Source organism: Gorilla gorilla, chromosome 2 (genome assembly GCF_029281585.2).
Source record: "Gorilla gorilla gorilla isolate KB3781 chromosome 2, NHGRI_mGorGor1-v2.1_pri, whole genome shotgun sequence".
NCBI lineage: Eukaryota > Metazoa > Chordata > Mammalia > Primates > Hominidae > Gorilla > Gorilla gorilla.
Window position 1 is genome coordinate 66,301,410 of NC_086017.1, and position 17,959 is coordinate 66,319,368.

The 17,959-nt window shown below is 41.1% G+C and overlaps 1 protein-coding gene across 6 annotated transcripts in view; it reads right to left on the bottom strand.

Annotated features, from left to right (window-relative positions):
* The window catches only part of ERC2 (ELKS/RAB6-interacting/CAST family member 2), a 971,230-nt gene that overhangs the window by 936,583 nt on the left and 16,688 nt on the right, over positions 1–17,959 (bottom strand). For all 6 annotated transcript variants that reach the window (XM_055383002.2, XM_055383001.2, XM_055383000.2 and 3 more), the window contains exon 2: positions 612–1,408. In XM_055383002.2, the coding sequence (XP_055238977.2) occupies positions 612–1,268 (657 nt within the window). In that variant the 5' untranslated portion in view covers positions 1,269–1,408. The remainder of the gene's footprint in view (positions 1–611; positions 1,409–17,959) is intronic.

Here is a 17,959-nt window from a genome sequence, read left to right on the forward strand (position 1 = left end):
GTAGATAGTTAATTAATGCTGAATGGATGAAGGCAAAAACACCAAGTTAAAAATTTATTGTGTATCTCTAACATAACAAACCCATTTGATCCAATTCCATTTCATATTGTTCAATTTGCTACTTAGAGAACAACTTCACTCATTCTAGAGGGAAATAATGGTGCTGGTGCTTCAAAATAAAAATCAATTCACCAGTCAAATGTGGCCCACTAAATGTTGCTCTTAAAGTGTTTATTCTTACAGAAATTAACATATTAACATTTTCTTCTTCTATTCAGAAGGAGGTACATCTGAACAGCTGTTGCAACTGCTGAAAAAGAAAACAAAATTAACCAAGTACAAAAGTTAGGCAATGACAAGTGATCCTCCCCACCCCACCCCTCTCCCCATCTGCAACCATGTGAAAAGGTTATCGGAAAATAAGGAAATTACAAGCTGTAATGGTATATTTCCTATGCTCTCTCATAGTGTCTAAGTCAAATACATACTAAGCCATAACCTTCTTGATGATGCCAAACTTTCTTCTGCACAGGTCGTGGTACCATCTGCAAAGCATCAACTACTCAGTGAGAAGCCAAGGCTGAAAAACACTGAGATGAGTCATGACCTACCTGATTTTCTTCATGGGAAACCCTCATCTGCTCCTTGAGGACAGACATCCGCGCTGCCTCTTCTTTCCTCAAGACTCTCTCCTTCTTAAGCTCAGGACTCCAGAAAGTCTTAATACTGTTCATGGAAGATCCCAATTTGCTGTCCTTGATGTCTAGCTCTTTCCGGAGGAGGTCATTCTCTCTCTGCAGTTCTTTCAGCTGGGCCTGAAGATCTAACATTGTGCTGTCTCTTACCTGCCTCAACATGGAGGGGACCTGGTGGTGGTGATGATGGGATGAGCCAGTCAGCCCACCATGTTGATCTGTGTATGAAAGGACATCTGTGTGGGAAAGTCCAGCAGAAGCAATATTGGGACTACTCCCCATGGCTGTGACACGGCCTCCATATACAGCTCGATTTGTAGCCCTTCCCAGAGTCATAGTGCCCTTTGGGTAAGTTGTTGAAGCCACCCCTTCATGATCACTCAGATACATGGGTCCAGACGTAGCATAGGCTGCATTGAGGGACTGGATATTCTCCATAGACAGAGTCTTGCCTGTTCCTCCACCTCCCCCACTACTTGTTCTTCGGTGGCCCAAACGAGGAGACCTTGGCAAACGAGGGGATCTGGAAGGGCTACCTTCCAGATTGGTGATTGTTCTTGCACTTCCATACATTTTTCTTGTATTATGAGGTGTTACTGAAGAGAAGAAATGCTATATTAAGTTGGGGTTTGAGCTAATATTTCCACGATTGTCCAGAATTTTCACCGCATTCTTTTCATAGTCCGTACCAGAAAATAACTCCACTCAGAGATCTACAAAGTGAAAAAAAGAATAATTAAAAACAAATTTCTTTAGAACTCTAACTGCATTGTATTTTTAAATATATAAAGATCTGATAGATGTACCTATGTAGATAGGTGATTAATAATAGACAGATAGAAAGAGCCACACGCATAATGTTCATTTAGAAAGAAAAGCAACTCTAAAACTTTACTACTACAGGTGAAAGTTTTACAAATTCCCCCCACCCTGCCCCTAAGCAAGATAAAAATTCTCAAAGTGAAAAATAAGCTCTATTCCTTAAGAAAATGAAGCTCTCTATATTGGTTTGTGCTAAGGTTAGAGTTAGAACCTCTAGAAAATTCCCCATGGAATTCCCCATCATGGAGGCCTTAGCTATAAAAAGGCCCCTCCTTTGGGGCATAACCCCTATATGCATGTGACTTGAAAGTGACTCTGAGAAGCTGCTGATTCCTGGGATGTCAAATATTTGGCATTCATGTTGCTACCTTCCCCTCCTGTACTCATTACAGACATCACTAATCCATCACAGTCTTCTTTTCCACTAAGTTCAGAATTCTTCTCAACACAACACTCTAGATGGCTTACCACCAATCAACTGGCATTAACACATGAATTCAAACCTACTGGCTATCCTGGAGATAGAAGAAAAAGAGGTAGCTCAACCAATGGGATGCCTAAACACATAGCCAGATCCTCAATGATATTACCAGAGAAAACAACAGTCCTGTCTCTTTTCCTTTTCACACACATCTTTCAGGCTGGCCTCTTGAGAATTATTTCCCATTTTGGTTGACCTTAATATTCATATTAACCACTTCATGTCTGTACAGAAATGGCAAAGGAGAAGAAGTTCCCATCATGGTTACTGAAGTATACTAGTGAAGATTTTATGTAGCTGGGGCTACAGCATTGTGAGTATCCCTTCAATTTTAGCACCCATATGGCCTTAATGGGGCGCATTATGGCCTCCTGTTCTTCCTCTTAGAAAGTCTTTACTGTATTTTCTTTTCCTTCAGCTTTACAACAATAAAAGAACAGATTTGAGAAAGGCAAACAGGTTCAAATGTCCACGCTAATACTAACCAGCTGAGTAACCTTAGACAAATTATTTAACTTGTTACGAGCTTCCACTCTGCAATCAACAAAATGCAGGTAATACCATCTAACTCATAGTATTGTAAGAAATAGTAAGATGAGGTTTATAAAACACCTAGTTTTGTGCCTAGTACCAAATAGTCAATAAATAGATTTTGAAGGTAAGTGTCTCAATGAGATAAGTACATTAATAGCAGTATACATGGGTATCTTTTATTTTCACCTGCCTATCATTCATCCCTTCCCCCTCTCCCAAATACACACTTTCTGATTATACTGTCACTATTTTCCTTAGAGAAATTGTTCCCAACCCCCTACTCACAGTTCACTGGGTTTAGATAAGGTTGACTCCCTTCACTCCACCATCCTGGATGGTGCAAGGGGTGAGAACATGACCCACGCCTGGCCAACCACCATATTGTATCCTCCAGACATGGTAGCTAGTTTAGTGATGGGCATGTGACCCACATTGGTCCAACAAGACTCCATACTAGGACTCTAGTTGGAACAGCTGGGAAAGATAAGCTCTTCTTCAGCTGGAATTCCTTACTTTCAAGATAGAGCTGTGAGTACTTCAATGTGGAAAGGGCCTCCCTGAGGGTGGAGACAATACAAAGGGAACCACAGCTAAACTTCAAAGAGTGTGAAACCAAACCAGGTGACATCACTTCATACTCCAGATCCAGGAATCATAGAAGTTACCATCATCTATCATCTATACATCTGTTCCCTGGCCATTTTAGTTACATATGCCAGGTGACTGATTGCATTAAAGGTCGCAATTCTTTATTCCTTTTTTTGTATATGTCTTGACAGTGTTTTCCCAATGTGATGCTAGGTTCAGTCATGTGACTTTATTTGTCCAGTAAGGTGATAACAAATGTGAAGTAAGCAGACGCCTTAAGCAACACATGTGTTTACTCTCTTGCTCATTTTCCTCTACCATAGTAATTAGAATATTCCCAATCTAGCCTGATGGAAGATGAGAAATATAAAATAGAACCAAGTTGTCCTAGCCAACAGCCAAGCTGCCCCAAGATGTGTGAGCAAGCCCAGCCAAAGTCAGCAGAACTGCCTAGCCAACCAGCCGCTGCCCAGAGGGGCATGAGCAAGCCCAGCTGAAATCAGCTAGACACCACACTTATGCACTTGATAAATGCTTCTTAGTATGTCACTGATGTTTTGTGGTGGATTGTTTTGCCACATTACAGGATCAATGGGTAACTGATGCACTTGTCTATAAATTTCCTTTTTGCTACATTCAATTCTAGATGAGATTTCTGTCACTGATAGTGACACATACAGTATGAAAAAATGTTTTCTATAAAGGTTTCCCCTTTCCCTCAAGAGGTCTTAAAAAATTATACACCTGTTTCTAACTAAAGAACTTCATTTCAAATGTTTATGTTGCTCAGGGCTTAATTTTGTTTTTCTTGGAAATACACAAAAACCATTCTGAATCTAAGATTTTTACATGAATAATCTGTAGTGTAAAAAAGAGGGGATCAGTAGTTCTAACATAAGAATTCGGTGACATAAATGATGAGAGAGACAGATAATGGAATAGTGGAACAGGCAGTTACATGAATATTTAATAAGATGGAAAGATGTTCATGACATACTGGTGGCAGGGGGAGCAGACGACAAAACAATTTTGTGATTTACTCACACTGTTGTAAAACACACAAATACACATACACCCTTTCACCAGCAAAGAAGGCTGGAATGACACACATCAAAGTGTTACCAGTGGTGGAATTCCAAGAGGTTTTCATTTTCTTCTTTTTATTTGCATACTCTAAATTTTCTACAATTGAAACTGACCCAATTGTCCCATAGAGCTGATGTCAGTGGTTTCTTTGAAAAAACATAGAAATTGACCTCCCAGTTTTAAAACTTGAGAAAGTTGCATTTGTCTTATCTGAGTTCCTTTCTAAGGAAACCAACCATCAGGCCTCCCAGATAGTGTCAAGGAGCTCAAACTCGCCGGATTACTGCATTTGGGCAATGAGATGTCAGACCCCTCATCTGTCATAATTGCCTTGCCCTATCTGCTTCCTTTTGACCAACTCCTCTTCCTTATCCCTCTCTAATTCCTGTTTTTCCACTCATGATTACATTTCTTCCCTGCTATATAAACCCTTATGTTAGTTGGTCAAGGAGATGGATTTGAAACTGATCTCCCATCTCCTCAGCTGCAGCACCTGATTAAAACCTTCTTCTCTGGCAATACTTGTCTCAGTGATTGGCCTTCTGTGCAGCAAGCAGCAGGACCTGGACTGAACCTCTGGTGTTTTGGTAACATAATAATGATATATACTTTTTTCATTAAAAAAATGATTTTCTTTCTATGGTTCCAACAGTTAAATGAATGTATCTTTTCTGTGCTTACAATCTAGATGTCTGGGTTCTAACTGGGCCACCACTTATAGAGATGTCTTCCTAGAAAAAGTGATGAAATCTAACTTGTCTTCCTCTGTCTGCTCCCTTTGTATCTAGAGATACACATTTCTGAGGTCTGTGGCTAGGCTTGAGGTCCCGGAATGTCATAAAATTTACACGCACACAGATTTAATCCTCAGTGAATTTACCTGCCTACCTGGCCAAGGCTTTGGAGAATCCCAATAACCAACAAACAAAGTTAGTTTGTTCCCTTTGGAAACACACACACATATAACATACAACATGAAAAGATGTATTATCATGTTTGAAATATTGTTTCCTTATTTAAAAAGTAATATATGTTGCCACTGGCCCATAGATTTCTTGGGTTCTCCTTTTCTAGGTTTAACATCAGATGTATGCTAGTATCATAGATAGATTGAGAAGCTTTCCATTTTTCCTATGTTCTGGAACAGTTAGCATAATACCAGTCTTCCCTATTCCTGAAATATTTTGTAGAACACACACATAAAACTGAATGGGCTTGGCAGGGAATGTTGACTCCTGCTGTAATGCCAGCTACTGAGGAGGCTGAGGCAGGAGGATTGCTTGAGGACAGAAGTTCAAGACCAGTCTGGGAAATATAGCAAGACTCTGTCTCTAAAAAAAATTTTTAAATTAGCCCAGTGTGGTGTCATGTGCCTGCAGTCCCAGCTACTTGGGAAGAGTGAAGCAGGAGGATCACTTGAGCCCAGGAGTTCGAGGCTACAGTGAGCTATGACTGCACCACTGCGCTCCAGCCTGGGCGACAGAGGGAGAGACCCAGTCTCTTTAAAAAAGCAAAAAACACAGAATGGGCCTAGTTGTTTATTATCTTTTCACTTTTTCACTATGTTTACTTGTCTATTTGGGTTTGCTACCTATTTTGTGTCAATTATCATTAAAACGTCCCTTCACAAACAGTCTATTCCGTGTAGATTTTCCAGTCTTATTGGCATTGCTTTGTATAACTTTTCTTTAAAAATTTTTAAATGATATAGCTTTTGGTTTTATTAATATATTTTACTGCATCTTATTTTCCATTTCATTGATATCTCTTTATCTTTAATAAAATTTCTACTTCGTTTATGGTTTTTTTGCCCTTTTGCATTGAATGTTCATTTCTCTTTAATCACATTTCCTAATGAATGCATATAAGATTATACACATGGCTGCATATTCCAGAATTCTATGTATAAAACTCTTATTGGCATTTGTAAATACCTTGCTGTTTTTATTTTGAAATTTTTCTATCCCAGGAATTATTGAGAATAATATATTTAAATGTCAAAGTGGATAGAAATTTTATGGTAAACTTTCTAGTTCAAATTGTATAGCATTGGGATCATAAAATGTAACATATATATTTTCCAATCTTTGAAATTTGTCAAGACTTTCTAATTGGCTTATTAGTTTTTCTTAATTATTAAACCAACCAATAGATTATTATAGAAAATTTAGAAAATACAAATATGCATAAAGCAGAAAATGAAAACACTCTCAATCCTGTCACTCATAGATAACCTCTATTAACAAGCTAGCATAATACCAGTCTTCCCTATTCCTGAAATGTTTCGTAGAACACACACATAAAACTGAATGGGGCCAGGCGAGGTGGCTCACGCCTGTAATCCCAGCACTTTGGGAGGCCGAGGTGGGTGGATCAGGAGGTCAGGAGATTGAGACCATCCTGGCTAACACGGTGAAACCCCATCTCTACTAATAGTAAAGTACAAAAAATTAGCCAGGCGTGGTGGTGGGCACATGTAGTCCCAGCTACTCGGGAGGTTGAGGCAGGAGAATGGCATGGACCCAGGAGGCGGAGCTTGCAGTGAGCCACGATCATGCCACTGAACTCCAGCCTGGGCAACAGTGCAAGACTCTGTCTCAAAAAAAAAAAAAAAGAATGGGCTTGGCAGGGCATGTTGACTCCTGCTGTAATCCCAGCTACTCAGGAGGCTGAGGCAGGAGGATTGCTTGAGGACAGCAGTTCAAAACTAGCCAGTATGTATTATGTTACTTCCAATTCCTTTTAAGTGTGTATGTGTGTGTGTGCAGTTTTAGACAAAGCCAGACAATATAAAGACTATGTAAATCAAACTATATAAAGACTATATATAAGTCTCGTATTTTCCTTTTTCTCCATGTTTTATCTTAACATTGTCTCCATTTCCCACTTAACATAGATGCCACAAAGTATTTTTATAACACATGATTTTTGACAGATACTATGAGTCTCCAAAGATGGCCATCAAAAGTCCTCTCCCTCCTATACAGAATTGTCTGTAGTTCCATTAGTTCCATCAAGAAATTGATTCTATTTCCCTTGTCCTTGAATCTGGACTGGCCTTGTGACCTGCTTAGACCAACAAATGCAGTAGAGGAGACACTGTTCCAGCTCTGAGTCTAACCCTAAAGAGGCTTGACAGTTTCTGGTTTTGCTCTCTTAAAACTCAGCTGCCATGATGCAAGGAAGTCCAAGCTATCTTGCTAAAATTAGGAGCCACACAGAATAGCCCTGGAAGATGAAATACCACATACAGAGAGAGGCCACATGAAGGAGAACCAAAGCACCCAGCCAAGAGTCAGCACCAAAACACCAATCCAGTGAGACAAGCCATGTTGGAGCTTCCAGCCCAGCCCAGCCACCGTCTTTAATCAGCTGCATGAATAACAGCCATCACTATATGTAACAAGACCACCAAGCAACCCACTGAATCAGGTGGGAAGTAATAAATTATTATTTAAAGCCCCACTCCAAGTTTTACAGATTTTTGTTACACAGCAAAAGAACTGAAACACTTAGGTAATTATTTTTAAAATGGAAATATCATAATATTGTGATTGGTAAAGCTTTATAATATTTTGATTGATAAAGCTTTTCAATGTTCCATTTGAGCAATATTCAGATTGATAAAGCTCTTACTTCCCTAGGATAAATTCTTTTTGTTGTTGTTGAGACAGCCTGTTGCTCTGTCTCCCAGACTGGAGTGCAGTGGCACAATCTTGGCTCACTGCAACCTCCACCTCCTGGGTTCAAGTGGCTAATTTTGGTATATTTAGTGGAGACAGAATTTCACCATGTTGGCTAGGCTGGTCTCAAACTCCTAACCTCAAGTGATCCACATGCCTCGGCCTCCCAAAGTTCTGGGATTACCGGCGTGAGCCACCATCCCCAGCCTTCCCTAGGATAAATTTTAAAAGAATTATAAAATAAAAATGAAATAGCTGGACACAGTGGCGTGTGCCTGTAGTCCCACTGCTTGCGAGGCTAAGGCAGAAGGAAAGCTTCAGCCCAGGAGTTCAAGTCCAGCCTGAGCAACAAAGTGAGAACTCATCTCTATAAAATTAATTAATTAGTTAATTTTTAAAAAATCAAAATGAAACAATTTATACTCACATCCTTACTCTTGACTCTCTTTCCTTCACAGCTTCTACTCTACTCTCAACATATCCCAAAAGCCACCATCTCCTCTTGAGGCCACAAAAAAAATCCCGAATTACAAAACTCAGGATTTCAGCACTACACATTCAGTAAATACACCTAAAGAAGTATTTTTTTATTTATTTTTAAGGCAGAGTATCACTCTTGTCACCCAGGCTGGAGTGCAGTGGAGCAAACTCGCCTCACTGCAATCTCTGCCTCCCAGGCTCAAGTGATTCTCGTGCCTCAGCCTCCTGAGCAGCTGGACCACAAGCGCACACCACCTCGCCTGGCAAATTTTTGTAATTTTTGAAGAAATGGGGTTTTGTCATGTTGCCCAGGCTTGATCTTCAACTCCTAAGCTCAAGTGATCCACCCACCTCAGCCTCCCAAAGTGCTGGGATTACAGGCGTGAACCACCGTGCCCAGCCAAGAAGTATTTATTAAGTACCAACATTGTGCTACTCCAGCTCGGCTTTAGACCAGTACTTCCTGAACAGTCTGACAAATGTTCAGATAAACAAGGCTACTGGGGTTTTCGTTTTAACCCAAGATGTCTCAGAGACTTTTAGGACATTCATATGTATTGGGACTGCTCCAAAATTAAGTATATAATATAGCTTTTCCAAAATTGATTTGACAATAGAATCCTCTTCCCTTCAGAATACCTGAAAACATTTCACTGAACACTTGAATTTACTCATGCAATAAATACTTTTTAAGCATCAGCTTAACTCCCACTGTTGAATGAGGGGGATAAGGCAGTGATCGAGACAGACGCAGGTTCTGACTATGGGAAGTTTGCTCCCTGGAATGGACTTTCTCCATAAGAGCTTTCTTCACCTCAGATATAACAGGATTTGAGAGGAAGGTGATTACAGGACTAGGCACTGCTTTAAGGGCAGGTACATGAAATCAACCCCAATCAGAATTGACCTCTAACAGGAAAAGATAGAAGATCAAAATAATGACTAGTTGAAGTTTCAGGCCTACTGGGCCAGGAAATAAATATAATTCTGTATTTATTTTTCACACCTCGACAAAGAAGCCAGATTGTTAAAAGGAATACAAGTCAGCCATTGACAGGCTGCAGTAAGAGGCTGCGGAAACACGTTGTTGCTTACAACACCAAGATCACAATGGACAAGAGATTATGTTCAATTCCATTGAACTTATCAAATCAAACAGGAAATTCACAGACCATCAAAATGGTAAAAGGGTAATGTCTTCACCACTGTACATCCGCTTCTTAACAATAAATTTTAGTTAGCGACGTAGGCTCACCACTATTTGGGAATTAGTTTCTCCCACAAAATTTATAAAGAGCAGGGGTGGTTTCCTGGGACCATTTCACCCCCAGCTGCAGCACATAGAGTGATACCAATGTCATGGAAGAAGGAAAGAATCAGTTGACAATATAAAGCAAAGGCAGGTCCCCATGGCTGTCATGTTCCCCTAAGCCTCATAATTCCTACTTGTTCTGTTGAGTCACTCGCACCCTCCCCCATGCCCCACCCAGCTGTGTTTCATTTCCCGATATATTTTAAGGAGCTTGTTTTGACACTTGGGCTTTTTTTTTTTTTTTTTGATTGTTGTCTCCTAATTTCTCATCTATCCTGATTTGTTTCTAATTCTATAAAATAAATCTCTGAGAAAGAGCAAAAAGATCAACTTTATTGAGCAATCAATAATGCAATCATGTCTTCCATTGCCCATTACTGACTTAAAACTATTTTTAAGCTTTTCCACCCACCTATAAATGGGTTTTAGGAGAAAAGGTAGCAGTTAAGATCTTACAGTTTTAAACACTTATTATGAAGCCAAGACAGTTTCAGTCATTGGACTTTTTTGTGAACTCTTTAAAAATACCCACAATTTTTTTTTTTTTTTTTTTGAGATGGAGTCTCACTGTGTCGCCCAGGCTGGAGAGCAGTGGCGTGATCTTGGCTCACTGCAAGCTCCGCCTCCCGGGTTCACGCCATTCTCCTGACTCAGCCTCCCCAGTAGCTGGGACCAAGGTGCCCACCACCACACCTGGCTAATTTTTTTTTTTTTTTTTTTAGTTTTAGTAGAGACGGGGTTTCACCGTGTTAGCCAGGATGGTCTCGATCTCCTGACCTCATGATCTGCCGGCCTTGGCTTCCCAAAGTGCTGGGATTACAGGCATGAGCCACCACGCCCCGCCAATACCTGCTATTCTTATATGTTTGTGATGTGCAACTGTAAGCAGGGTAAATTATTAATTAGATCAAACTGTGTACAGAAACAAATAAATGTTGCTGACATCAAAAAAAATTATAACACCAAAGAAATTAGTTGCGCAACACACTTCACTTTAAAAGAACCTCATGAATAAAATTCAAAGTCCAAGGGTAAGTTCCGCTTATGGCTCAAACAAAATAAAATAAAAGATGGCTTTATGAACCTATAAGAATGCTTTCTCTAATTGCATAGGAATTCATAAATAAGATATACGCTCATCCACTCACTCTCTTAAAAGGCTTAAGGACTCTTGAACTATAAGCTCAGAAGGGAAAAAGCAGGGGAGAACCTTGATTCCTGTCTAACTCAAGTATCTCAGACTATCATGGTCTGGAACGGTCTATTTTAAGACAAAAGCACTTCCTGCTATCTGCTCTAAATTAGGTTAAGTTTATCTCCACAGATCTCAGCCTCAGCCCATCACCTGAGGCCTGCTGACAGACCGTGTGAGCTGAGATCATCAGTATCTCCCAAGATTTTGCCAACTTAAAATATCCTTTTTTTTTCTAATCAGCATCCCTAACTTTTCCAAAATTCTGTGTCACAGACTACTAATTCTAAAAACCTTTCTAAAGGAAGACACAATGGAAAACAGATCTCAAACAAGCAGTGGCCACCCAGGAGCCAGATGTTACCTGCAGATGTGCTGTGTATAGCTAGCACAGTGTTGTTTAGAATTTCTATTAATAGTTGCCAACATAGAAAGATAGACAGTTCATATTAAAATCCAGATTCTGATGCTTCCTTAAAAATCTGAAAATCTGACAATGTCAGGCTCACCTTTCTACATGGCAATAACTGGTTGGAGCAACCAGCAGCTGCCCCTTCAAGAGAGGACATGTACCCTCCAGTTTGCCACAGTCTCCTCCACTCCCATTATCTTATATTCAGTCTGATTCCTTTCCTGCCTGCTTCCCCCAATAGGTATTTACATTTTTTACCACTCTACTCACATATAAGGTCTTAAACAATTCATTCTTTTACCACCCACTTCAAGTTCTTTACCAAATCTTATTAATTCTACCTCCAAAATTGCTCTTGAATCTTCTCCATTGTTTCCACTCCTCTTGAACCAACGTGACTCTTGCATAAGCTACTTCATACCTCCTAAAGCTTCTCCTCTTATCATCCTCTACTCTTATTTCCAAAATATCAGCTAAACTGTTTTAAGATACAATTACGATTATAAAATATCTCCCCTTACCCACTTAAAACCCTTTTAAAGCTTCCTATCGCTCTGTGGACAAAACCAAAACGCTTCCCATGGCCTGAGGCCCTGCAGGATCTGAGTACTGCCAACAGCCCCCACCTCCCCTCTTGCCACTCTCTCCTTCACAGACTCTGACAGGGTCTTCTTCCTGCTGCTCCAATGCATCAAGTCCCTTCCTGTCTCAGAGCCTTCACTCCTGCTGTTCTCTTTGCAGGGCTAATTCCTATTATTTCCTATTCCATCACTTAGATGATGGTTTCAATAGCATACCCTCTACAAGATCTATCCCATTCAAATCAGGTCTCTCAGTTACATTCTCTCAAAGCATAATGCTTTTTTTTTTTCATGATGTGAAAGACATGCTATCTTTTTTCTTTTTATAAGAGAAGCTGACTGGCCAAGGGTCATCTCAATGGCCCTCTTGTTTAGGTTAAAGTAGAGTTAGACTAGGTAGCCTGAATCCTCTGGTGAAGGTGTAAGGAAACCCTTCATAACCCAACTGAGGCTGTCCCTCCTCAGATCCCTGGTTTGGAAAATGTGAAATCTTGTAGGTGTCTTTATGCACAATGATTCGGGAACATTCACGGAGGGAAGTCACTGACACCCCAGTCTTAGGTGCCCAGGATTCAGAGTAAGTGAGATCTATGGGAAGGAATTAGCATAGCTCCACCAGACTTAAGAGTTCCCAGAAATTAAATAATTACTTCAAGATAGAGAAGTCCAGGCTGGTGATTGGGACTCAGGACATGTGACTCAGTAGCCATGGAGAAGCCCCTATTGACAAAGTGTGTGAGTAAGGCTAGAAGCTTCTGGAGGCCTCGCATGCTGTATGGAGCCTGTACAGTGGGGCACAAAACTGTGCACAGGGCTGTAACTCATGAGGAAGGCTGTATGTCCTAGTTGGGGTTCCCTACCGGCAGATGCTGATACAAGGATGTGGGTGTAGGAGGTTCATTTAGAAGGTATTCCCAGAAAGTACTGAGAGGACAATTTGGAACTAAAACAAGGAAGTCAAGGAAGTCAATAGAGGGCGCATTTTCTTCTTTTTTTTTTTTCTTTTCTTTTTTTTTTTTTGAGACGGGGTCTCCCTCTGACGCCCAGACTGGAGGGCACTGGCACGATCTCGGCTCACTGCACCCTCCAACTCCCAGGTTCACGCCATTCTCCTGCCTCAGCCTCCCGAGTAGCTGGGATTACAGGCGCGCATCACCACACCCGCTAATTTTTGTATTTTGGGGTAGGGACAGAGTTTCATCATGTTAGCCAGGCTGGTCTCGAACTCCTGACCTCAAGTGATCCTCCGGCCTCAGCCTCCCAAAGTGCTGGGATTACAGGCGTGAGCCACCACACCCGGCCGAGGGTGCATTTTCAAGAAAGTTTCTGCTGCAAGCAACTGGAAAGAGCTTCGAGAAACAGTGGAGAACCGGCCTCATAGGTGCGCCTCCAGAAGGGCAAGAAACTCCATCATGGGCTGAGGGATGCTCCCTGGCACTCCCAAGTGAAGCCAAAGAGAAAGCCCTCATGTTCCCATACAGGCCATGAGTGCTGAGGAGATGCGGGTGGGGCACCAATAGCATCCGCTACACCCCCACATGGCACACTGTGTCTGAGCTTGGCCACGGGGGACTGGGTTGGCCTTCCCTTGCAGGACCACAGAGTGGGGACCACAGAGGGCACGCACAGCATCTTTCAGTCCGAGGGAGAACAGCCTCAACAGCGACACCTTGTGGCATCAAGATGTAATCATGTGATGGGCTGGTCGGACAGATTGATTTCCAGATTTGGATGTGGGATTTATAACCATATCCCGCTCGCTTTGGGGATGTGTAAGCCCGAAGCAGCGGGGAGGAGAGGAAAGAGAGGGAGACGAGAAGTGGGGAAGGTTGGGAAGGCGGTCTAGTGGAGAGATTCGGAATTTCCAGCTAAACTGGCACATGGGTTCCAGCATTTTGGATTTAATTTGGACAAATGAAACTGGGAGCAAGGGTTGTTTATTTGCAATATATTGTAATATATTAATCTTAGTATATCTGTTACAATATTTATAAAATATAGAGATTATATTCTTTACATTAAATATTTAATTTTAATATATTCTCTTTTCATTTATTTTTATAAACTTTATTAAAGCAGAACATATACATGATGAAGGTAGACCTTAATTGCACACGTTAATTGATTTTTTTTTTTGAGACAGAGTCTCACTCTGCCACCCAGGCTGGAGTGCAGTGGTGTGATCTCGGCTCACTGCAACCTCTGCCTCCTGAGTTCAAGCGATTCTCCTGCCTCAGCCTCTCGAGTAGCTGCGATTACATGTGCCCGCCACCAAGCCCAGGGAATTTTTGTATTTTTAGTACAGATGGGGCTTTGACATTTTGTTCAGGCTGGTCTCGAACTCCTGACCTCAAGTGATCCACCCGCCTCGGCCTCCCAAAGTGCTAGGATTACAGGCTTGAGCCACTATGCCCAGCCTGCACCGGTTAATTTTTATATAGTGAGTGCACCTGTGTTACCACTGTCTAGACCAAGACTTAGAACATTATCAGCATCCCCAAAGCCTCTCTCATGTCCAGTAATCTGTATATGACCCAAAAGCACTTCCATACCTTAGAATTTCATATTAATATGTGCAATTCCTTGTTGGGGTCTCTCTTCCCTCCTATTATAAACCCCTACACTGCAACCCAGATTTTTACATTGGTGCTAACACTCTTAGAGCCCAGGGCAAGAGTACAAATGGATGCCCAGATACCGTGTGCCTATACATTTAAAGTTATAAACTGAGCTAACAAACTGGTAAACAAAATACATTCTACCCTCCTACCTTGAATACAGAGATGGGGAAGGTAAGATTTGAATTTTGAACTTAGAATACTTAGACTCCTCAGAATTCCACCAAAACATTGTGGCAGGAGGAAGGCCTGCCCCCCACACCTCTGCCAACACCCTTTCTCCCCACCTCTGGCCCAACCATACCCCACGGGCCTCATACACATGAACTCTGCAGCATGCAAGCTAGGCTTGCTCCAGCTATACCAGGGGTCCACAGGCTTTCTCTGTAAAAGGCCAAACAGTACACATTTTAGGTTTTGTGGGCCATTTGATCTCTGTCATAACTACTCAACTCTGCCATTTCAGCCCAAAAGCAGCCATAGACAATTTGAAACCAAATAGGTATGGCTGTGTTCCAGTAAAATTTTATTTATAAAAACAAGTGGTAGTTGGCCGGGTGCGGTGGCTCACGCCTGTAATTCCAGCACTTTGGGAGGCCGAGGCAGGTGGATCACAAGGTCAGGAGATCGAGACCATCCTGATTAACACGGTGAAATCCCATCTCTACAAAAAATACAAAACATTAGCCGGGCGTGGTGGCAGGCACCTGTAGTCCCAGCTACTTGGGAGGCTGAGGCAGGAGAATGGTGTGAACCCAGGAGGCAGAGCTTGCAGTCAGCCGAGATTGTGCCACTGCACTCCAGCCTGGGCAACAGAGCGAGACTCCATCTCAAAAAAAAAAAAAAAAAAAAAGTGGTAGTTGGATTTGGCCCACAGGTAGTAGTTTGCTGACACCTGATCTGTAACGTCACACATATGTGCCCCTCCACAACCCTAAGCCTAGGGATGTGCACAGTGGTAGCCTGGCTTACCCCCAAGAAGATGTACTGGGAAAAAATTTCCAGGCAGATTCTGGAAGACAACTCAGGGTCATTTAGGCAAGGAGGTCACAGGCCTGTAGGTACCCAGAGCGGACTCTAGAATGCCAGGCACAGGGTCCAGGTGGGCACCTGCATTGGCCCCTTGGACTCTTCCCCCAGTGGAGGGTGCAGTCAGAGGAGAACCAGAGTAGGCCCTCTCGCCCAAGAGTAAGGGAACATGGGAGCTACGCAAAACAACTTTGAAATAATTGAAAGGATGATGCTGGCACTTTAATATCATGACATTTTTATCATATCACTAAAATCACTTCCATGGCAGTTATAGGACAATTCTGTAATTGTAGCCAGAGAGGAGACACATAGTGTTTTAAAAAGGAAAAGAGAAGCCTCAAAATCAGATTTGGCTGGAGTCATATTCCTGTCTTCTGGATATGCAACCTTGAGCAAAGTATTTTACTTCTCTCATCCTCACTTTTCTCATCTGTAAAATGGGGATATCAGACTTTTCGTATGGATTTGGGAAAGATTAAATGAGATGATATAAGAAAGTACTTAGCACAATACCTAGCACACAGCTAATGATCAACAGAAGTTAACCTTGACAAGCCCAAGGCTACCAGAATATAACACAGTGGCTTTCAGCCTCAAAGTTGCCATAGAATTCTCTCAGTTCACTAAACTTAGCCCTGTCAGACACTTCGGAGTCAAACTCAATCTGCTGTTCAAAAGTGCTGAAGACATCAACCCCAGTTCTTTAAAACTAGAGAGAAAAATCGACATTGCCTTCCCCCATGATCTGCAGGCTACAATATTATGCATCCATAGTTAGTCAAAGTCCCAGTAATAAACCATTTCATCTGTGAATGCCATGATGTGAATCAATAGGGGGAAAGTCCAGCTTAATACAGCAGAGATTTTCAAAATTGCTTTCCCATCATTCTCCAAAAAGCTCTATGAAACTCAAACACGCCTATCCACACATCAGTACTCTCTCCCTTAGTTCCCCCAAACTCATTTTATAATTACTGTTTTCCATGTGTAGATTTAGCATGATTACATGTTCAGCTGCCTTGGCTCATGTTTTATGGCAAGGTACTTGAGTCAAGAGGCTGACTGTCTTCCATACTACAAGGCAAGGGCTCTGCATGCCCAAATATTAGTTAACTGTTCTTTCCATTAACCATTTCCATTATTTAAATTTCAGACTCCATCAACTTATTTCAAAGTGTTAAATTAAGGATCTGAAACCCCTAAAAATTTTGTTAAAGTAATAGACTATTATCTAGTACACAGCTAAATCCACAAGTTAAAAATATAGCAAAACAGCCAGATGTGGTAAGCTCATGCCTATAATCTCAGCATTTTGGGAGACCAAGGTGGGAGGATCACTTGAGGCCAGGAGTTTGAGACCAGCCTGGGCAACATGATGACACCCCATCTCTACAAAAAATTCAAAAATAAATTAGTCAGGTGTGGCGGTGTACAGTTGTAGTCCTAGCTACTTGGGAGGCTGAGGCAGGAGAGTAGCTTGAGTCCAGGAGTTCAAGGCAGCAGGGAGCTATGATCATGCCATTGCGCTCCAGCCTGGGTGACACAGAGAGACCTTATCTCTAAAAAAAAAAATAAATTTTAAAAATGGCAAAATCCCAAACAATAAACAGTAAAATTAAGAGATAATTTGAGATGTTAAATAAAATTAAAATAAGCGACGTTTAATAAAATATGCTGATTATAACAACATTATTCATTGCCCCATAAAGTCTCATAAATGGAACAAATTAAGTAGTTGCACTGAAAGAATAAATAAGGTTTTCAGATTCGTTTTTTAAACATCTGTGCATTTCCTTTCATCTGCAAATGTAAAATGTCAATTGGCAAAGCTTCAGTTATAGTATACTTAAAAAAAGAATATTCAGGAATTATTGGGTCTTACACTAAAAAATCTTCTATCTGTCAACTAAGAGATGTTTCTGAGAAAATGATAGAGAGGTAGAATAAAAACTCTGCTCCCTTGGCCCTAAAAATCCAATCACACAAAATTTTGCTACATTTATAATGGCATAAGGATTATGTGTAAATAGCTTTTTGCTAGAAAAGAATATAGGCATAATCACATACGTGAGGAAAAATTTTAGCAAAGATTCTAAGCTATTAAAAAAAAAAGACCACAATCAACGAGGGATGAGGAATGGCTCCAATGGGCAAATTATGGAGACAAGCATTCATCTATGTATTCTGGAAAGAAGAGAAAGAATAAACGTTACATCCTAACTCTGAGGTCTCTCAAAAATATGACTGATAACTATGGAAGAGTCACATTGGAGGCTTTAACAAGGATCAAGTTCAGGGTGCTGAATGGTATACAGAAACCCCTTTAACAATGGAAATTAGAGTACATGAGAGTCAGTAAGTGCAGTAAGTAAATCATCAAGTAATTGAGTCAAATCTCTTGTCTATGAATGGATAATGGTAGGCTTATCTAACATAAAAATAA